This window comes from Mus musculus, chromosome 2 (assembly GCF_000001635.26).
Source record: "Mus musculus strain C57BL/6J chromosome 2, GRCm38.p6 C57BL/6J".
Classification (NCBI taxonomy): Eukaryota; Metazoa; Chordata; class Mammalia; order Rodentia; family Muridae; genus Mus; species Mus musculus.
This window is the reverse complement of record NC_000068.7, coordinates 110,881,550-110,905,149: the sequence shown is the minus strand read 5'-3', so window position 1 is coordinate 110,905,149 and position 23,600 is coordinate 110,881,550. Positions and strand designations below refer to the sequence as shown.

Below are 23,600 nucleotides of genomic sequence, written 5' to 3'. Positions count from 1 at the left end.
GGTGATGAGCAACAAGATATTCAAATAGATGTGCTCACTGTATAATGTTTAGACCATGTTAAGCATATCTGTATTTTCAGTTAATATTTCTTTATTGAAAATCCTTTCAATACAATTTCTTCTATCTTTTTTTAAATGTGCAGTCCCTTTATTACTTGTATCATCCTACTCTTCAATAAAATGCCAGGACAGTTTTGCTCTTAACTGTGACTTAGAACCCATTCATCACTCTCTCCCTATTTTGCCTTTCCCTGACTCTCCAGTCTGTATTCTGCAATCTCCCCACATTCCATGAGACCAACTATTATAAGGTGTAACACATGAGTTGACATTATGTGGTTGGCTTATTTCACTTAACATAATGATTTCAGATATATCTGTGCTGTAAATAACACTGAATTTTATGGCTTAATACAATTTTATGCTTACATATCTTCATTGATAGTCAGCTAGCTGTATTGTTTCCTTTCCTTGCACTATGAATACTATTGCAACTAACAAGAGGAAATGGATGTCATTTTGATACACTGGTTTCATTTTCCTTTGTATTTGTGCCCCGTGGTAGGATTACTGAGTGACATGGAGTTTGATACTTTTATGTTTTGGAGGATCCTCTATATTATTTTTCTTATTTGTCTTCTTCAATGTATCCATCAGTGGTTTGCAAAGGTTCCCATTTCTCTAAATCTTTCTTATATATGCTATGTTTAGTTAATTTTTATATCATGTAAACTTTCTAGGGTCACATGATGCCTCTTTGTGGTCTTGATTTGCCTTTTCGCTAATTATCAATGATGTTAAATATTTTTCCATACCTGGTGGTTATAGAAATGTCTATTCAGGGTTTTCCACAATTACTAATTGGGTTATTTATTACTAGAAAGTTTTTGAACTTACTTATATATTTTAACTATAAATTCTATTATGTGTTTAGTCTCAATTTTCCCCTTCATTCTATAAATCATATAGACAATAGCTTCAATTTGTTAATGGGAACATAGTTTATCCTATGTTCTCTTTTTTTGTTTGATTTGTCTATGTATGCTTTTATACAAGCACCGTGTTTGGTCAAGAGAAGCTTTGTAGTATGTTTTATGTTAGGTAGAATAATGTCTTCCTCTTTGTTTTTTTGTTATGTTTTGTTTTGTCATTGTTGTTTGTTTTGTTATGTTTGGGGTTTTGTTTGTTTTGCTATTTTGTTCTTTAGTTTTGCTGTTATTTTTTCTCAAGAACTCTTGTATTTGTTTTGTTTTGTGCATTCCTGGGTCCCTGTAAATTTCAAGATTATTTTTTCTGTTCATAATTCTATTTTTATGTTGACAGAAACTGTAGTAAATTTTATTATGACAGAAAAACATGTTAACCACCCATACATACCCTTGATATGGTTACATAGAAACTGAAAAATCAAAATGCATTAGTCTTTAATCGACTTTCAACTTTAGTGTAAGCCTGCTGTGATCAGGTACAGTGTAATCAGGTATGGTCCAGATGTTCAGTCATGGAATCAGTGAGTATACTCAAACTACTCTGATTCTGCTTTGTAAAGAGTTATGCTTTGTTTCTTTTCTCCCATTATCCAGTTCCTGCTTCCTGAGATAATCCCTGTTCCACACTCTTGCAGTCTTAGAAACAGGATAGGAGTGCTTTACAATCTTTTTTTTTTTTTTTTTTATTTATTTATTTATTTATTTATTATAAGTACACTGTAGCTGTCCTCAGACACTCCAGAAGAGGGAGTCATATCTTGTTACAGATGGTTGTGAGCCACCATGTGGTTGCTGGGATTTGAACTCCTGACCTTCGGAAGAGCAGTCGGGTGCTCTTACCCACTGAGCCATCTCACCAATCTTATAAGACATAACCTGGAATATACCGAGCCTTTGAACCCTAAACTTTCTGTATCCTAGCAAACATCCATAAACTGAGCTACATCTGCAGCTTCTCTGAGAGTTTAAACTTCAATATTAGAGTTCCATTTGAATTTAGTGTATTTATAGGCATTTGCTTCTTTCCAGTCGCACATATAGTTGGGATAGGCAAATATTTCCTGATTTTATAAGATCTACACAAACCTCATGTGCATTCTGCCAATTATTTTGCTAGACTTACTGTTTCTCCAGCTCATCATCCACAGTGTTGTTGTGATAATGAAAGTTGAGTTTTTCCAAATTGTAACTTTATAAATCATCTACTTTTGTTCATTTTGTTAGGAAAGACCTATTTTAGTCTCTGTAGAGTTTGATTCATCAGAAATTAAACAAATATTTTTAATAAATTATTTTTAAATAAAATATAATCATATCACTTCCTGCCTATCTTTCCTCCCTGCAATACCTCACATTTATGCTCCCCTTATTTTCTCTCAAATTTATGCCTTTTACTTTAATTATATGCACACACACAAATATATAAGTATTCTTCTATTTGTACAATGGTTCATGTGTATGATATTAAGGTTGTCAACCTGGTATTGGAGACTCAATTGTTGGGCTGTTCCCTGAGGAAGACTGTTTCTCCAGCTGTCCTCATTTCCTGGTTGCCTGTAGTTCTCACCTAAGACTCAAAGTTCCCCTTTTTAGTATGTCTATCGAAACCGTTGTTCATGTCTTATTTGGGTCATTACCTTTCACTTAAATCTTATCAAGTTGATAAGATTGTGTGCTTGTAGCTTTTATGACCTCAGCAGAAGACACATTCTCACATAAAATGTCCTTTTTCTTTCTCTTATTACCTTGATGCCTGCTCTTAAGTCATGATCTATCAGCCTTAGGTGCAAGAGTTATGTTGTCCAAGTATCAGTTGGGACTGGGCACTATATGATTGCTTGCTCTCTGTGTTTGTATTGTTTGTAGTTTTCTATAATGGGCATAGCCTGTTTTTTGAATAGTTTTACCTCTTTAGCCATTAGATTTGTGGTTCTGGTTCTAAGTAAAGATGGTTTGAAAATTTTAAAAGGTGCATTACCAAGATTAGAATTAATGTATGCAAAAGTCCACAAATGTTGCTGACACTCAAAAATGTCTGAAAAACCAGTGGGAATAACTACTTCATTCAAGTAATATTTGTTTCTTTTGAAGACATTTCATTTAATTAGAATTTCAAAAATTGATCATTTCAGATAACATCAATTTAATCAATGTAAACATTCTGCTTTGCTGAAAACTTATAAAACTAAGTTTATTTTCAGAAAAGGCTTCATGTATGTAGTGCATGGAATGGAATGGAATTTTGTTTTAAATCTTGAGTGTTAGATTGAGGTGTTTCTAATAGCAAGGGAACAATTTCATTTAGAAAATATAACTATTACTTTTATATTTATATATATGTGTATATATATGTATGTGAATATATATATATATATTTGTTTCTATGTGTGTGCACAAGATATAAATAACACGTATTATGCCAGTATATCACCTGTACCATAAATTTACATATCAAGATTCTTATAAAGTTACATATCTCACATTATCATCAGGATAGAAACTACTATGAAAAATGAATATAGTTCATGACTGCCATGAGACTGTGAGATGACGTGAGAGTGAACCTCCCATTTTCATTCCAAAGCCTCATTATCATATTTATCTTATTATCATCTCAAGTATATTCTCCAGAGATGATTCACTGAAGATTTTTCTATTTTGATCTAACCAGGGATGATAATTATATTGTCTACATGATATATTTTTTCCTCAAATAATTATATCAACCTAAATAAACAATGCATTGTTAGAGGAAACCCCTCTCTGAACGTAATTTAGATGCATCTCTAAGAATATTCTTTTTTATTTTTTTAATTTTTTATTAGATATTTTTTTCATTTACATTTCAAATGCTATCCTGAAAGTCCCTTATACCCTTCCTCTGCCCTGCTCCCCTACCCACCCACTCTGGCTTCCTGCTCCTGGCATATATGCCCTGTACTGGGGCATATAATCTTCGCAAGACCAAGGGCCTCTCCTCCAGTTGATGGCCTACTAGGCCGTCCTCTTCTACATATGCAACTAGAGACACAAGATCTAGGGGGTACTCATTAGTTCATATTGTTATGCTTTGGATTTCTCTGTACTCTTCCAACTTTCATAGAGAAATTTTTATTTTAAACTTCAGTCAGATTTTGTGTCCCACTGAACTAATTTAAATTTTGTAAATAAAAAAATAATGCCTTAATGATGGGTTTTCTAATTTAACAATAGCACACTAATGACATAAAAGATATTTATTTATATATAATTTTTAATCATTGAGTTTTTTAATATTTCTATTGAAAACAAGATATAAGAGTTGGCTTTATGGGCTAGAAAGATGACTTATCATCTTAGAGCTCATAGCACTTTTGTAGATGACTAAAGTTCCATCTACAGTAAGCATATCAGACTGTTCCCTTTCAGGGGTGCCCCAATACCCCTGGCTCCTCTGGCACCAGCACTCACCTGCATATATCCATACTTCAGGATTAAAAAAACCTTTATGAAAAGACTATGTTTTAAAGATAATTTAAGCACAATGGCTCTTTCCCAAGTTTATAAATATAGATATACCAACTAAGTCTATAGCTTTTGTCTATTTATCAGCAGCTTCACAGAGGTAGACTTAAGGAAGTTGAACAAAGACTAAATGAAGTAGAGATGAAATAACCAGACTAGGTGACTTTAAAATAAAGACTGTGACTGTAAAACTTATTTAAGTCACTGAATAATAGAATTTAACCACTAAATACCACAAAATATTTGTCTTAGGATTGGAATCACATAAAAGGTGATTGATTACAATGATTGAATTATCTCCATTGGGGATATTGTTACTGTTATATCTATAAAATGAAAAGACAGTTCTCAAGCTCAACAAGAAGGAAAACCAAAGTGTGGATGCTTCAGTCCTACTTAGAAGGGGGATCAAAACAATCACAGGAGATAGAGGGAAGGAACTGAGAGGGGGAGAGGAGGGAAAGGGGGGCAGAATCCCATGTGAGAGGAGACTGGGAGAAGTACAAGAAGTCAGGAAATTGGATGGACATGTAACAGTGGGGAATGGGGAACTAGGGGCAGCCAGTAGAAAGTCCCAGATGTCAGGGAAGCAAGAGATTCTCAGGACCCAACAGGGATGACATTACCTAAAATACGCAACAAAGGGGAAATTGAACCTGTAGAGATTACCTACAGTAGATAAGCACAACCTCCAGTTGAGGGATGGGGCCTTACACCCATGTCAAAAATATCAACCCAGAATGATTACTGTCTAATGGAAATAAAGGGACAAAGACTGGATCAGAGACTGAAGGAAAGGCCATCCAGGTGCTACCCCACCTGGGGCTCCATCCCATATGCAGCCACCAAACCCAGTAACTATTAGTGATGCCAAGAAGTGCTTACTGACAGGACCTTGATATGGATGTCTCCTGAGCGGCTCTGCCAGTGTCTGGCCAATACAGATCCAGATATTCACAGCCAACCAGCAGATTGAGCAAAGGGTCCCCAAAGGAATAGTTAGGGGAAGAACTGAATGATTTGAAGGGGATTGCAATTCCATGGGAAGAACAACATATCGACCAACCAGACTGCCCAGAACTCCCAGGGACTACACTACCAACCAGAGAGTACACATGAAGGGAACCATGGCTACAGCTGCATGTGTAGCAGGGGACTGCCTTATCTGGCATCAGTGGTCCTGTGGAGGCCTGATGCCCCAGCATAGGGGAATGCTATATAATGCTCCAGCATAGACAGTGAGCCAGAAGTGAGTGGGTGGGTGGGGGAGCACTCTCATAGAGATAGGGAGAGGGAGGATAGGATAGGGGGTTAGTGGGGGGTAGGGAGAAACAAGGAAGGAGGCAACATTTGGAATATAAATAATTTAAATAACCAATAAAAAAAGAAATGCAAAAGAAAGTCACTGTACATGCTTTAATTTAACCCTTAAACTGAGGGCAAAGATCATAAGGTGGATCATACATAGCAAAACTGCCTTTGGTCACTTAGCACAAACATAACCAAACTAACTAGAATATAGATGGTTAATGCATGACTTTCAAAGAAATGAAAATCAAAAATACAGCAAGATTCTATCCCTCTCCTGCCAAATAGCAGCAACAAGAAAAGAAACAGCAGTAGATGCTGCTGTTATGAAGAAGAAGGGACTCTAACACAATGCTTACTTTTTCATAATGTTTTAATTGATTATTTGGGAATTTCACACCATGAACCGTGATCACATTCACTTTCCAGGACTCCCAGGTTCACCCCTCCATATCTTATTAGCAACCCACAGAAGATAAGGAGGAGGAGGAGGAGCACGAGGACGAGGAGGAGAAAGAAAAACCATTCCAGTTCATGTTGGCCATGTACTCATTGGAGCATGGTCAAACTCCCAGTGGGTAACCAACCCCTTAAAGAAAACTGAATCCTTTCCCACTGGTATCCCCTCCAGAAGCTATTAGCTGTGGAGAGCTGCATTTCAGTATCCTTATCACAATTTTTAAGAGTTCCTTTCAATGTGTTTCTGTCTAGGCTTTAAGTTTTGGAGGAGATAGTATCATACAGGCCCAAGTCTCTCTCAACTGTGAGAGTCTGCATGGCAAAAGTATCTTCCTTCCCCTTTACCTTCAGCTGGTGCTACCACTGAGGGTCATGATGATTTCCCTGGCCTGTGCTGTGGGAAAAGACCATGCTGATCTTGATGGTCTCTACTGCCACCAGCGACCTTGTTGAAATCTGTGATAAAGTGCTAATGCCAGAGACCACGTGGAAACCCTACAGTAACTGTTAAGCCAGGGTCTTTCATTGAACCTGGAGCTTGTAGTTTATGCTTTTACTGGCTGACCAGCAATCCTCTGGGATCACCTTTGTCCACTCTCCCCTCCCCCTGTACAAGTATTACAGAAACCAAGTGCAGCTCCTGACTTCTATGTGGGTAATGGAGTCTGGAATCAGGTCCTTGTGATTGCACATCAATCTCTTGAGCACTTAGCTGAGACATAGCTTTAGCTCAACCGCCATCACCATCTTAATCAGAGCATCTGTGATTACATGCAAATGACCCCTATGATTACACAACATAAGGTTCCATCATAGGATGATATAATGAGGCTCTTTAGATCCTTGCCTGAGAGTCTAACCACCCCCCCCCATGGGCTGTCCTCTCAGTGGCAAATAATTCTGTCATAACTGTATGTTTTCTTGGAAACTGATAGATTATAGATGGTTAAATGAAGAGGGAACTCTGTTCATGTAGCTATAAAGATATCTCCATCCATTTGGGAGTGTGCCTTGTAGATAGTGTGACTACCTTGCTTTAATTCATCCTCCTTGCTACAACCTTCTCCTATAATTAACACTAAATAAGTTCATTATTAAAGCAAGCTACACTTGGGTGGGATCATGAGTTGGTTCTAGCCTTGGAGTCCCATCTAGGATGCTTAGACATTTGCTCACCTTCACCAAGAAGAGTGTACACAACAATGGGATAACTCACTTGCCTGAATATCAGAGAGTGAATTTCATTTCATGTAAATCAAAAATAAGTTAAAGAAAATAAAGACAAAGTAAGTTATCCCATGAATCACAGATGGATTTTAATGAGACTTGAATATACTTTGCAAAAAAAAAAATCAGTTTTAGATTTAAAGAACTTAAAATTGAAAAACTGCATAATCTTTCTGACAGTCACATACTATAATGTCTAAAATATGTTTAAAAATGAAGTGTCAAATAATATTAAAGCTAAAAATTGATATTCTCTAAAACATCCATGATTGAAAGTACTTGGGCAATATGTTCTCTATTAAAACAACAACAGAATAGTTCAGTGGTGACAATGAATAATATTTTCTCTGGTACATATACTTCATTTTTATAAATTGATTGGATTTTTAAATGCAGCACTGAGATTTTGCCATTTTGGAATAGCTGAAAAATAATTGAGACATTTTCTTTTAGCATTAGTAGAATAAGTTTACCCATGTATGAGCACTTGAAATTAGTTTCCACTTATGAAATATCAAGCTGTGTTCCAAAGCAGATGTATAAATTTCCAGCTTTTGGCGCAGCATGTCAAAGCCCACATAAGAACATAAGAACAGCAGCAGGTGGCAAGAAGTGGGAAGTTCTGTGGCTACAAATGTTCAAGGGAGGCTAAAATATAGAACAGGTTGTGCCCTTATACAGAACCACTTACACTATCTACATTGTGTTTGGGTTCAGATTCTACACACCAACAAAATTACTTCTTTCTAAATTACTGCTTTCATCAATAGTGTGTGTATTTGTACATGATTGGCTCAGATTTCTACTGTTTCAAAGTGTCGTATTAGACATGTAGGATATCATGAATCTCTTGAGATGTCCTGACTTCTTCAGCAATGTATAGTATGGGTTCCCTTTTGGGGTCCAAGTAGCTCAAACAGAATGCAAGTGCTTTTCCTGAAGTCTTTGGAATGGAACAGCCTGTGCTGCCACAGTCCTCTTGGCAGTAGCACAAACTCTGTAACTTAGAAGTTTGGCAGAAGCATGACAAGATTTTACTGTCATGTCCTAATCTGAACCCAAGATGTGTTCTCCTTAGTATCCATCTCCATAAACAATTCAGAAGCTCCTGGGCCAACAGAGAGGAAATATAAAAGAATATCAAATGGAGTAAGGTAGATAAAAACATAGTTTTTATAGTGATATTTTCAAGATATTCCAAGATTTTATTAGTCTGACTGGGTCAAAGTGTTGAGAATCCAGGAGATACAAATGATTTTCATTTCTACCAGTAGCCATAGTGGTGCTAGCAATAATAATAATAATAATAATAATAATAATAATAATAATTTTTGGTTTTGGCCAAACATGATGAACATTTACTGTGAATGAGAAATTTATGCTGAATGGTTATTTCTGAAACGCCGTGTTTTAGCTAACCTCATGCAAGAGTCATTTTGGATGTTCAACATCCTTAATCATCAGGGAAATGTAAATAAAAACAACCCTGAGATTCCATCTCACACCAGTCAGAATGGCTAAGATCAAAAATTCAGGTAACAGCAGATGCTGGCAAGGATGTGGAAAAAGAGGAACACTTTTTCATTGCTGGTGGGATTGCAAGCTTGTACCAACACTCTAGAAATCAGTTTGGCGGTTCCTCAGAAAATTGGACATACTACTACTGGAAGATCCAGCAATACCTCTCCTGGGCATATACCCAGAAGATGTTCCAATTTGTAATAAGGACACATGCTCCACTATGTTCATAGCAGCATTATTTATAATAGCAAGAAGCTGGAAAGAACCCAGATGTCCCTCAACAGAGGAATGGATACAGAAAATGTGGTACATTTACACAATGGAGTACTACTCAGCAATTAAAAACAATGAATTTATGAAATGCTTAGGCAAATGGATGGACCTGGAGGGCATCATCCTGAATGAGGTAACCCAATCACAAAAGAACACACATGATATGCACTCACACTGATAAGTAATATTAGACCAGAAAATTATAATACCCAAGATACAATTTGCAAAACACATGAAACTCAAGAAGAAGGAAGACCAAAGTATGGATACTTTGTTCCTTCTTAGAATGGGGAACAAAACACCCATGGAAGGAGTTACAGAAACAAAGTTTGGAACAGAGCCTGAAGGAACACCATCCAGAGACTTCCCCACTTGGGGATCCACCCCATAAACAACAACCAAACCCAGACACTAGGCAGATGCCAAAGAGCCTGGTGACAGGGGCCTGATATAGCTGTCTCCTGTGAGGCTCTGCCAGTGCCTGGCAAATACAGAAGTGGATACTCACAGTCATCCATTGGACGTAGCACACGGTCCCCAATGAAGAAGCCAGAGAAATACCCAGGGAGCTGAAGAGGACTAGAGCCCCATAGAAGGAACATCAATATGAACTAATCAGTACCCTCAGAGCTCCTTGGAACTCTACTACCAATCAAAGAAAACACATGGTAGAACTTGTGGCTCTAGCTATATATGTAGCAGAGGTTGGCCTAGCCGGTCATCAATGGGAGGAGAGGCCCTGATCCTGTAAGGCTCTATGCCTCATTATAGGGGAAGGCCAGGACCAGGAATGGGAGTAGGTAGGTTGGGGAGCAGGAGGAGGGGGGATAGGTAATTTCCAGATGGGAAAATAGGAAAGGGGATAACATTTAAAAGATAAATAAAATATCTAATAAAATAATAAAAGCAAAGAAGAAGGAGGAGGAGGAGGAGGAGGAGGAGGAGGAGGAGGAGGAGGACGAGGACGAGGACGAGGACGAGGACGAGGACGAGGACGAGGACGAGGACGAGGACGAGGACGAGGACGAGGACGAGGACGAGGACGAGGAAGAGGAACATGCATGGACTGATGTATGCCCTTGGCACTTACTTTAAAAAAGAGTCATTTTGGAAGGAAAATTCTAAAGGTATCATGTCTGTTCTGGTGAAGTGTTCAGAAGCTGTCTTGCATCACAACTTAGGAGCAGACTGAAGGTCAACATTTTAGGCAAATTTGGTGATATGATGATGTTGTGTTTTTTGAAATTTGTTCAATGACCATTACATGGTAAGCAATTTAAAACATAACCTTTCTTTCTTCTAGCCATGCGGCTGCCTCTGACTTCAAAAGGAGGAAATGTTCATGGTTTCAGGGGTTAGAGTGGAGATAATCTGAAGAGGATATTTATACCTGCTCAATATCGTTTGTGATGCCAGAAACAACCAGACTGTCTGATGTTTCCATAATTTCAAAACAAGAAAAAGTTAGATGGAATATTTTAAAGAAACAGCATGCACTATGCATCCTTAGTCATAAGTCAGCCCTATTAGATGTAAGGCATATCCAGACAATTCAGACCGAACATTTATTCCCATTAATTGTCCTCAATTAGAACAATTGTCTGTGCTTTTGAAATTTCCCATGAAGTGTGAGACAGTGCTTGCTATTGCTTTTAGACTTCAATTTTTAGAGAATTTACCAATTTTCAGATTTTCATCTAGTATTCACTAATTTCATGAACTGCTACTTTCTTTGAACATAGAAGATTACTGTCCCTTAAGCATTTCTTTAGTGAATCTTTCAACTATTTTATTGTTATTCACATATAGGCAGCTACTGAAAATGCCTTATGACCTATAGAAGGTTTGAAAAATTAGACATGTAAAATTTACATTTTCAACCATAAAAAGCTTACTTCTTCATTACACAGAAAAGAGACACTAACCTACCTTGCTACATAGTTATTTCTGTGTACCAAGAAAAAGAAAGATCCAGGATTAGAGAAAAAAACCCTTGAACTGAGCTATGAGAGTTAAAAATAAATATGGGTCTCTATTTTGAACACATAAATTATCTGGATGCATGGCCACAGAGTGCTGCTAATGCGTAACAGATTAATATTCTCGAGTGAAAATATGTACTATAAGAATCACTGATAAACTGGTGGTTTAGCTAGCTTTAAATCTTTTACTATGAGAGTTGGAGCCTTGAATTTATAAGCTTAGCACTTAGTTTCAGTTTCAACTTTATACTTGGGTGCACATTGTGAACATCCATTACCATTTCAAAGATCTTCCTACTACAATAACTATCGATGCCTATTGAATCTGTGTTAGTCTTGATAGAGAGGTAAGAGAGGAGAGCATAGGGTGGGGTGGGATGGGATAAGATGGGATAGGATAAACTAGTAGAATGGAATACAAACAGGCAAAACCTTTTGAGATTCTGGTGGATCATGTGTGTGTGTGTGTGTGTGTGTGTGTGTGTGTGTGTGTGTGTGTGTGTGTGTGTGTGTGGTGTGCAAGTGCTTGGTACTTGTTATTCACGACCAACCAATGTATATCTAAGCCTTCATAGTCTCCTGAGTGTTTTGTAACAAGGTCATATGTAAGTATGTTCTGGGTAATTTTTTTTCCAGACTGTGTCTAACACTGTCATTAGTGATTAGTGATTTTAATATGCAATCCTCTCCACTGGTTACTTTTTTGTTGTGATGAAATACCTGACAAGAAACAACTTAACAGAGGAAATAAATGCTCATATTTGCTTATAGTTTGAAAGGATACAATCCACCGTGCTGTAGTTCATGGCTTGGTGGCACATGGCTTTATGGTTGCTAGTGATACACAATCTGAACTCCTCGTCTTAGGAGAACAGGAAAAAGATCCAGCTTCTGAAGGTTCTACAACCTCCCAAGATATCAGCATCCGAGTCGATTGCTCGGTCTCAGAGTGTAGGAGACATTTACTACTAAAGGCAAGCGGTCCCGAACTGTGACAAATGCTCAGAAAGTGCAGCCTAGGCTATGTACAAATAGTCTGTCCTTATATGTTTATTCTTAAGTTTCTGATTTACTATTGTATTATGAAATTTCTCTGTAATCTTCATGTTATTAATATTTACTGCTTGCTGCATGTCTTTTTACTACATATACATTACATGCTATTTTCAAAGATAAAAAATTTTAAAGTGTGTGTATGTGGTGTGTGGGTGGGTGGGGGCGTGTGCATGTGTATATTTTTGTCTGTTTGTCTTTGAGGGTTAGCTTAGGGCATTACACATACTAACCGAACACTGTACTATTATGCTATACTCTCAACCCTGTAAGACATTTAAATTTTTGTCTGACAAGGCCATCCTCTGCTACCTATGAGACTGGAGCCACGGATCTCTCCATGTGTACTCTTTGGTTGGTGGTTTAGCCTCTGTGAGCGCTGGAGGGTCTGGTTGGTTGGTATTGTTGTTCCTCCTGTGGGTCTGGAAACCCCTTCAGCTCCTTCAGACCTTTCTCTAACTCCTCCACTGGAGACCCCGTGCTTAGTCCAATGGTTGGCTGGGCGCATCCTCCTCTCTGTATTTGTCAGTCTCTGGCAGAACCTCCCTGAAGACAGCTATATCTGTCTTCTGTCAGCAACACTTCTTGGCATCAAGAACACCTTCATAGAAACAGGGGATGAGGAAAGGGATGGGTGGTTTTCAGAGGGGAAACCAGGAAGGAGGGTAAAACTTGAAATGTAAATAAAGAAAATATCTAATAAAAATTTTTAAAAATTGTCCATGATTACAAACATATTTCTGCAATAATGGTATCCCTTAGAAATTGATTTTTGTGTGTGTGTCAATTTCCAATGTTAGAATTATAACATCCAATAAACAATATGTATCATTATAAAACATGACGATCTTAAAAGTATAAAGTTGATGAAACATCAATTATATGTCAAATATTTGTTATATACAATAAATCATTGTATATAAAAGTTCATGTCTATATGACATATGCTAAATTCTTTATAGCATTGAGTAGTAAGAATATGAATGTAATTCAGACTATAATCTCATTGTTATGTGTGCCTGCGTTAAAAAGATATGATTATTTTAGGAAAAGGAACTGTTTGTTATTTTTGGTATAAAGATTCCGGAAGCTTCCCTGTCCTTACTCTGCAGGCCATGCACTCTTTTGATGCACAGAATCTTTGGCTCAGTGATGAAAATATCAACATAGAGATATGCTATGAGCCAGGCATTTTTCTAGCACTTCAAAGTTTTTTAGTTCCTTATTTTTCCCTCTTATAATCTTATGAGTTAAATATTATTGCTTGATATTTATAAATAAGGAAGTTAATGAGTTGATTCCTGCCTTGAGAGAACTCAGATGATCAGACAAAAACAGTGTATTACTTGAGTATCTATAACCTACAGAGGTTATAGAAGCCCAGGACATACCATAGCCATTGCTCCTTGAGAGAATAATCTTTTCTCAGCTGTAGGTGTCCATTTGGAAGATAATAAATTTCAAGATAGTGAAAATAAGGGGAAAATTAATTTAAACAAATTATGGTATCTTTCAAAGTAGGAACCTGATTATGAACTACATATAATTTACTTACGAAGTTGACTAAATTGAAACTTGATGAGGGAAAGGTCTGTGCTATTGATTTCTCTTTGGTGTGTTTGTTTTGTTTCTTTTCTGTGCAATAAAATTTGAGCCTTAGAATCACAGCAACTTTTAAAAGCAATGGGGTTCTCTTGGTAAATTCTTAGATAAATCCATCAGTACTAAGAACGTAATTGTTGTTGTGGGGGAGAAGGACCTGTCACACAAATCTAGTATATGGCAAATCTTTTTTTTTTTTTTTTTTTTTTTGGTTTTATGAGGCAGGGTTTTTCTGTGTAGCCCTGGCTGTCCTGGAACTCACTTTTTAGACCAGGCTGGCCTTGAACTCAAAAATCCGCCTGCCTCTGCTTCCCAAGTGCTGGGATTAAAGGCATGCGCCACCATGCCCGGTGGCAAAAACTAGTAAAAAACAATGAGAAATTAATAAAATAGGAAAAAAGAAAACAATATAAAAAATTCAGCAAACCTATGAATTTGGGTTTTTTTTTGAGTATCCTAAGTAATTTAAATAATTCCCTAGTTCAATGTTCTTGTATTAATAATGATAAAATCTTATTAAATTGTGAAATTAATATTTAATCTAAAATTGTTTTTAAACTAAAGCACAGTTGTAGAAGACACATTATAATTCATTTAAGTTTCAAAATTGTACAGAGTGAATGATTCATGTTCATTTGGGGTTTTAGTCTTTCTTGGGTTGTGGAGCTTTCTCTGTCTCTTCTACTCCTGTACTACTTAATACTCATTTGGATATTATGTGTGGAGTGCCAGGGACTCAAACTATATCAGTTTGATAACAATATAAACATGAATCCTATCTTCATGCAATATGCTCCATGCTTGAAAAGAATATGCTGAATTTAAGCTCACTAAAAATGCAGGTGGCATAAAGTCCATCAGAGCAGAGAATATGCTGCTAAGAGGACATATAACAAGAAACATTAGTCTATTATGATGTTTGACTTGTAGTGGAATGAGCTCTTTGGCAAAGGAAACAATACATGTGAATAGTTATATGCAATTTAGCTGTAGAGGGAAAGCGCAAAGCGTTTTTTAAACAAAATAAAGTACAATAAGTGTGGGACCATGAAAGGCAGCCTGTTCTCTGGTTGAGCTACCCTAAAACCCTAAAGACCCAGCAGAAGGAAGTTTGCCATACTCCCAGACGCCTCAGCTCCATAATTCTGTGGCCATCAAGTTCACATAGGGCAAGACTCCAACCCCCTGGTATTGTCTGGACTCCACCCCAACAGTGACCTGGCAATAGCTAGGTAGGCCTGGCCCACTATAAAGGGGGCTGCTTGTCCCCTCTAACCTCTCTTACTCTCTTACTCTCCTATTCTTTCCTTTCTTTCTTGCCCTCTTGTATCCCCTCTCTCCACATTCCCTTCCCCACTCTCTCCACATGCCAAGGCCAGCCTCTATTTCTGTCCTCTCTCCCTCTCTCTGCCTTTCTCTGCCTCTACTACCCTCTTAGCTCCCCTTCCCTAACCTCAGGCCCATCCTGAGAAAAGGGGGTACAGTTTCACTCATCACAACACTCCACTATAATAATAAATGCCTTGAAACCATTGACTGCCTCTTCTCATCAGGATCACTGTGCTGGAACAATGGAGTAGATCTTCCTCAAAAGAGCCTCATCTAATCTCCTGTAGGAGGCCTCTCTGCTTTCTAGGCCACAGTCTCCACCAAGCCACCAAGCCTCACGCTGAGCAAGACAAGAATTCTTGTCCCAGAGCACTCTCCTCTCCTCCTTCTCCTTTTCCTTTGCCCAGGACCAGAGCCAGCCCCCACGGGCCCCCACTCATTCTCAAGGAGACTGTGGTGCCCAAGAATCCAAGCTAAATTCTTGCAGTTCCGCATGGACCTCAGACTGTGCCTCTTCACCCCTGGAGTAGGGTCCTGTGGCTTCTCACAGCCTGATGCCTGCCTGGTGGTGGGTGGCATGGGGTGCATGCAGTCAAACTTCCCATGCATCTACCTCTATGAGTGGCTCTAGCCCTGTGGCAGGCCAGATGCAGGACACCCATTTTAACCCACAAATAAGATGAATCAAAAACCATCACAACAAAGTTGGACAAGGCAAATCCACAGAAGAAAAAGAACCCACGAGCAAGCACAAGAATCACATGCTCAGAAGTCCCATAAAAATACTGAGCCTAGAGTAGACCTTTGTAGGCCCAGCTTGCTAAGAGCAAAGTACATTTTATTTAACATTTTATTGATTCTTTGTGAATTTCACATGATGTACCCCAACCCCACTCTTCTCCTTGTTGCTTTGTTTCCACCCTCTGCCCTTACAACCTATCCCCTCCCCCTCATTATTCCTCTCATTATGGAAGATTTTTGTAGTGTGCCACAGTATATTCCACAGTATACCCTTTTGTTCACAAATCTTTGCTTGTAAATATTTGTTGCAGTGAGTCATTGGTCTGGTTTGAGGCCCCTGGCTTCTGCTACAATATCAATATGGGTTCCTCACAAGAACTCCTTTCAGATATTCTGTTGTTGCCCTGTGTCATGGAGATCCTGCCGCTTTAGATCTGCAGGACCAGCTCCTTCCATGTGCTTCAGCAGTTTATAGATGGATAGATGTTGGAGGGGGCCAACTCAAAGCCCTGTATCTTGGGCTGGGTGGTATCTGAGCTGGTCAACCCACCAGCTCTCTTGCACCCCTTCCACCTGGGCAAGCTCTCCAGCACTTACTGTCCTGGCTAGTAGCTCCAATGCCACAACCAGCAAGGGGCAGAGCTAGCTCTCCCACTCTCAGGGCTTTGGGGCCTGCTCAAGTGCACCCACACTATCAGTACCAACTTTACTGTGCTGCTCAAGGGAGGTGTAGAGCCTGCTTTCCCAAGTGCTGAAGCAGGCAAGGGACTGGATTAATTCCCCAGCTCTCATGACCTTGGAGCCATCTCTCTATTCTGCCATAGGTGGTTAGAGGTAAAGAGTATTGTGTAGGGAGGTCATCTCTCCCTTGCCCATACCACCACAAAGCAGACAAGTTGAGGGGGTTGAGGGGCCAGTACTCCCACTCTCATACCCTGAGGGCCAGTTCACCATTTTCCTATACCAAGAACAGCTTTACTATCCAGTCAAGGCATGAGGTTTGCTCTCAAGAGTGCTGCAGCAGGGACAGCTCTTCAACTTTCATAACCTCTGGGCCAGCTCTCCTGTCTCCAATAAGTGACAAGGGTCAAGGTGTGTGTGTGTGTGTGTGTGTGTGTGTGTGTGTGTGTGTGTGCGCGCGCGCGCGTGCGTGCGCGCGCGCATGTGCAATGGGTCTTCCTTGCTCATGCCACCACATGGCATGGAAGTGGCAGGGCTATATCTCTCACAATAACACCTTCTGGGTTGGTAAATCAAGCATTTATTTAAAAAAAGACTTGAGTGTAGAAAGTCCTTTCAAATGGTTGAAAATTAAAGAATAGTAAACAAAGATAAAAATTAGTCAAGGACACTAACGCATTCTGTAGATTCAAACCTTCCCATTGTTATTCTGCCTTGAATTAAACACGAACAGAGCTTTTGATGTACATTCTAAGATATTATAATCAAATGGTTATTTATAGTATGGGGTGAGAGGCAATAAAGGGTTGGAGGATTTTAAATTTTATGCTCTGATGGAAGTACTTGAGTTGCTTTCTGTTGGTAACAGTTAGGTGGGAAGTTTCTCTCAAGTTCTGCATCTTTACATGCATGGTGTTTAATCTTCATTTGTCCTTTTACCTTGTGTTTTTCTACCACTATGCTGAGTGCTCTACAGGCAGATATCTGGAAAAAAGCAAAACCTTGAGGTTGCCATGGTCTCTAGTAATGTTGGTGCTTTAGCAGGGGAATCCATTGTGAGATTAAGCACAAACAAGGGACAAGTGGGTATATGTGTCTTCTTAGCTTCATCTTGCCAGTCTCTTGTGTATTTTCTCTTAAGGTTGTGTATTAAAACTTAGCACAAAGTTCTTCTATATTTTCTTTCTTTTAGCGCTAGTTGTCTCCAAGTTCCTATAGTTTATTCTGTGATGAATAAGAATCATAAAACTCTCTGATCCATGAAACTCAGAGGGAGCTTCAATCTTTGCTAGTTTTTCTGAATCTAAGCCAGATGAATAGAACATTTCCTTTATTGAACTTTCTTCTATACTCTGAATTACCCATCCTCATCCTAGGAGGAGTCTGATCCAATACACATATATTTTTCTTGATCTAATGAAAATTAAAGAGGGAGGAGCAAACTTTTCTAAAAGAAGATTCTTAATAGACAAGGAAGCAGTAGCATTTCATTGCAAAGAACAAAGTTGTTAAATCAAATTAACATCACCTACCCCTGACTGCCACCATTCCCAGATATAAGACTTGAGACTAGTATCTAAGTCTTGTTTCTTGGATTTTTCACACAAGAGATGGAGCAAGTCTTAATAATGCTGTTATGAAAGATGTCTCAGTTGGTGTGGGGGAATGTTAGTCAAGAGGGCTTTACAGTAATGATCATGACAACTGGAAGTGTGAGATCATGGGTTGAAAAGCTTTCAAAAAGATATTATAAACCTGAGAACAGTAGAATTTACATCTCTCAATATTAGGCATTAAATGGTGAATAACTCAGATTGGCTTCTCTGTAGTAGCTTTGGAAACATCAGTAGTGTAGGAAATGGTAAAACATCGTATTGAAGATGCAGAAAAAGAAAAGGTGGATCAGTCAATGAAATCTGTCTTATGATTAGCATTGTTACCTTATATTATTTTCCATTCTGTACAATGGCTTCCATGCTCATAGTCTCATAAACAGTACCTATGCATATACATGTCTAGTTGACAAATGCCTGACTTTACAGAAATATATAAATGCCATGTAAAAGAGTGAAGTATATATTGGCTTTACCTACAATTTTATACTCAATGTTAGAAGAATACTATGGAGGGCAAGAGCATAAATGGCATCTGCTGAAAGAAAGAAAGAAAGAAAGAAAGAAAGAAAGAAAGAAAGAAAGAAAGAAAGAGAGAGAGAGAAGAGGAAGAAAGGAAGAAAAGAAGGAATAATACAATAGCAAGGCAAATAATATAAAGCATTCACTGTATTGACAATCATAATTAATTTATTCTCAGCCTGTATTAGTATATAAGAGTCCTCATAAATAGAGTATTCAATACACACTCAAGGAACAGGTGACCCTTCCACTTGTATTTAAATATTATGAGAAAGGGAAATTCAGAAGTTACTCTATTGTAGAGCTGTGTGAAAGTCATTGGGTTATAGTGAAAATAGTATTATTACACACACTCTGTCAAGGCTGCTTGTCAAGAGATCCAAGACTATAGAGATTCTAAGAGCACTTAACTTTCTGCCCAATATTCTGATGCTCAGCTATCCTGAACTTCTGTCTGTGCATCTCCCTTAACTTTACCTTAAAGAACATTTACTTTTTACATATATTTTCTGTTATTTCTAATATAAAGTTCTTACCGCAAGACCAGAGACAAGAGGCAAATATTTAGTTTCTAAATTGGAGGCTCTGAAGCAAAATAATATATAAGACAAGACTCAATGATATCAAAATTATCTGAAGACAATTTTCTCTGTTATTTCTTGATTTTAGTATTTAAAACATTAATTGTTTCTCAGTTGGAAAGAACATGTAATTTTTTAAATGGCGGTTTAGAGCATTCTTTGTGAAAATAAAGGCATATTTCATTTTAATTAAAAAGTCCTAGAAAGCTACAAGATTGGGTGCAGTTTTTTTCCATCAATTATGAATTCACACTTGTTTGTTCCATGTTTTATTTGCATAAAAATAATTTAAATTGTAACCACATACAATCTAAACTTTTAGGCTTATCCATCTCTTTTATTCTGAGATGGAAAGAAAGATTTTGAGAAAGAGATAGAGAAAAAGAGAGAAAGACAGAGGGGGCGGGGAGAGAGAGGGAACAAAAATTGGGGTGGGAAAGGAGGTGGGGAGGATCTAAGAAGAGTTGTGGGATATGAGCAAAATGTATTTTATAAAACATTTTAAAATAAATTTTATGTAAATGTTCAGCATTATTGTCCATCAGGAAGATGCAACTTTTAAAAAGAAGAGTCTAGTTAAAGGTTGACTCTTCCTTTGACAAAAAAAAAAATCCAATTTGTTTTTACCATCTAGATATTTTATTTTAAGGAACTACCAGTGTGAAATGCATTTGTTGGTCTCTGACATGTTGCTAATACTCATTATTTTTTATTTACAGGTATGAATATAAGCAAAAGTGAGATAACAACTGAAGCGTCATTAAAACCATCTAGGAGATCCCTGCCTTGCCTGGCCCAGAGCTATGCTCATTCAAAAAGCTTGAGTCAATCTGCTTCACTGTTTCAGTCAACTGAGAGTGAATCTCAGGCTCCAACTTCTGTAACATTTCTTTCTGCTGATAAGCCTGAACATGGTATGTGACAGTTACTTTTTATTACATTTACTAAGAGTGAATATTTTTTTTTTACAAATTGACTAAGTTATTTTTTACTTTAAAATCCTGAGAGCAGTTTCTCTCCCTCCTCTCCTCCCTCTCCCTACCTCTCAACTCATCAGCTCCCCATTATCCTTCCTCCCTTTCTCCTCAGAAAAGGGGAGGTCTTCCATGGATATTAACCGATCTTGCTATATCAAGCTGCAGTAAGACTAGGCTCATCTTCCTCTACTGAGGCTAGACAAGGCAGCTCAGTTAGGGGGAAGGGCAGGCAATGTAGTCTGGGACAGTCCTTGCTCCCACTTTAGGAATCCCACATGAAGTCTCAGCTGCACAACTTTTACATATGTGCAGAGGGCCTAGGTCTGTCCCATACATGCTCTCTGGTTGGCAGTTCCATCTCCTTGAGCCCCTATAGGCCCATGGTTTTTGATTCTGTAGGTTTTGTTGTGATGTCTTTGATCTCTCTGGCTCCTTCAATCTTTCCTCTCCGCTTTCCACAAGACTCCTCAAACTCTACTTATTGTTTGTCTATGAGTCGCTGTATCAGTTCTCCTCTGTTGCTGAGTGAAACCTCTCTGATCACAGTTATGCTAGGCTGTCTGCAAGCACAGCAGAATATCACTAATTGTTTTAGGAAAAGAGTAAATAATTTTGACAATTGCTTTCTTCCTGCTTTGTTACATCTGGCTAGGATTTATTGAGCTCTTTAGGAATAAGTCTGGTAAAAGGAGAACAATACAGTGACTCATCGGAAAGGCAACTTGTTGGCTCGCTGTGTTTATTCTGTTTTGCTTTAGAGGTTGCCTATCCCAGGAGCATCTGAACATATATTGAGTGTGTTAAGGGGAAGATAAGCTCAACTTGTGAAGCACCAGATCATAGGGCCCATATTTTATATCACTGTTGTTAGGACAACTCTGATAATGATTTACAGACCATATTCAAGAATCAGTCAGCAATAAAGAATTTTATTTTCTTATAAAAAGCACCACCTGAAGACACTCTAAGGAATCTTACACAAAAATTAAGAAATACATACACAAGCATAAAACTTTAGGATAAGTTAAACCTAGTTTGAAAAATAGATAATTGAATAGTAATAAGGAAAAGTACCAAGCATTTAGTAAATTATGAACTCTCCAACCTAAATAAAAGAGAAGGAAAAGTATACATAGTATCTTTAACAACCAATAAAAAAATTAATCTTCAAAATACCAGGAATTAGTAAATACCTTTACATTAAAATCCTATCCATAAATAATCTTCATTCTGAAATAATGGTGCAGACTCACTCATTAGAATACAAAATAATTTCTAGGGCTTTCTGTCATTAGGAAGCTCACACAAGTGTTATATAAATACATACTGAGGATGAAAAGGATACACAGCGTAGACAAGACCTGCAGAAACCAGTGCAGGCAAAATAAAAGCATTATATTAAAATCTATTAAAGTGATTGAGGGTTGATTCCATTCTAGAAATGTAAGGGATGGTTCAACATATTCAAATCAATAAACACAGCACATCGGGTAAAGAAACAAAACGATCTGAATACCATAATATTCTCAATAGAAGCACAAAAAAAAGACCATTGAAAAATTCATGTCCCTTTTATCATGAAAACTCTTGAAGAAATTAGTAATAAAAGAATATGGTTTTATGTAACAAATGACATTAATTGATTACTTAATAACATTTTATTGATTTGGGCAAAAGTGGAAGCATTTCTTGGCAATTAAAATGATATGGGTATCCACTTTTGCCTACTATTACTCAATATAATGCTGTTAGTCACAGTACTTAACAGGTTTAGGCAGAGGATCATGATGTTGAGGCCAAACTAGACCATGTTGTCAGTTTCAGTCTAGCCTCCATAGACACTGTCTTTCTCAAACAAAGAAGCAAGTAAACAAAGTTGCACTACAGTTCCATATTAAAAAAAAAACACACAACATGACACTGGCACAATATTAAAAACAGACTAATGAGTCTCTGTAGATAACAAGGCCAAAATATTTATTGGAGACATAGGAGAATCTTTAGCACACACTTGGAAAAAAATGTATCCACTTGCAGGTGAAACTGCATACTTCTGTCTTGGCATCTACAAAAAGCAAATCAGAATGTATCAAAGACCTTGGTATAAACCTGTAACTTTGAATCTAATAGGGATTAATAAGACTAACACTTAAAAATCTATAGAGTTCTTGAATAGGGCTTCAGTGGCTCAGAAAATAATATGAATTTACAAAAGAAATTCGATAAAATTTGGGAAGAGATGGCTTACAGAACAAGAGAAAGTCTTTGTCAACTATTCTTTTGCTGGTAGGCTAATTTTAGGAATAAAGAATTAGAAGAAAAAAAAAACACTTAAGGATCAAATCATCAGAATGATCAAAGAAGCTAAGTAGATATAAACTATAAACGGGGGAGCAAATGTACAGCAAATAGGTATAAGATATCTGATAAATGATGTCATCAGGGAAATGTAGTTTAAAGGTACACCAGGATCCAGGCTTGGTAGAATATAACTGAAACCTAACACTGTGGACATGGGAGACAACAAAATCATTAATTTTAGGCCAGCATAGCCAATATATAACTCCTTCAAAACTAAGGTGGGCAATATGGTATTAATCTATGTAAACTAAACAACAACAAATAAACATAAATAATATTATCAAAATCTACTATATTTTACCTCCATTTCATTCCATTTGGAATGGCTATCAGCCAAACAAAAGAAACATAAAACAGAGCAAACAAAACACACTAAGTAATTTTGGGGGAGGATACACATTTAAACAAATCATATACTCTATTTAGGATACAAATTAATTTGTAAATTCATCATGAAATATATCTGTATGCCACCAAAGCTATCAAACTCTGCATATAGTAAAGATACCTACATGCCCATGTTTATCTATGCAGCCTCCATAATAGCTTCTACAGAACCATCTTACACCTATCAATGCATAGATGCATAAACAAATGTGACCTATATTCACAAGGGAATAGTGTCCATGCAGACAATGAAAAGAGATCTTATTACATCAGAATAAGCAAAAAGAATAAAATTGAAGACAATCATGTTAAATGAAATAAATTCCTACTCAGAGAGGGAAACATGCTTTGAATCTTGAGAGGAAGGGAGTCAGGAATCAAAATCAACGTAAGACAGTAAGAGGGCAGTAAAGGGATCAGTAAGAGGCAGGTGGGGAAAGAGTGGAGAATGGGAGGGGCAGGACAGAAATACATCTCAGGAATGTAAGAA

The 23,600-nt window shown here is 37.6% G+C and overlaps 1 protein-coding gene across 6 annotated transcripts in view; it reads left to right on the top strand.

Annotated features, from left to right (window-relative positions):
• The window catches only part of Ano3 (anoctamin 3), a 295,191-nt gene that overhangs the window by 45,242 nt on the left and 226,349 nt on the right, over positions 1 to 23,600 (top strand). For all 6 annotated transcript variants that reach the window (NM_001128103.2, XM_030250348.1, NM_001355245.1 and 3 more), the window contains exon 2: positions 20,105 to 20,299. In NM_001128103.2, coding sequence (NP_001121575.1) covers positions 20,105 to 20,299 — 195 coding nt within the window. The remainder of the gene's footprint in view (positions 1 to 20,104; positions 20,300 to 23,600) is intronic.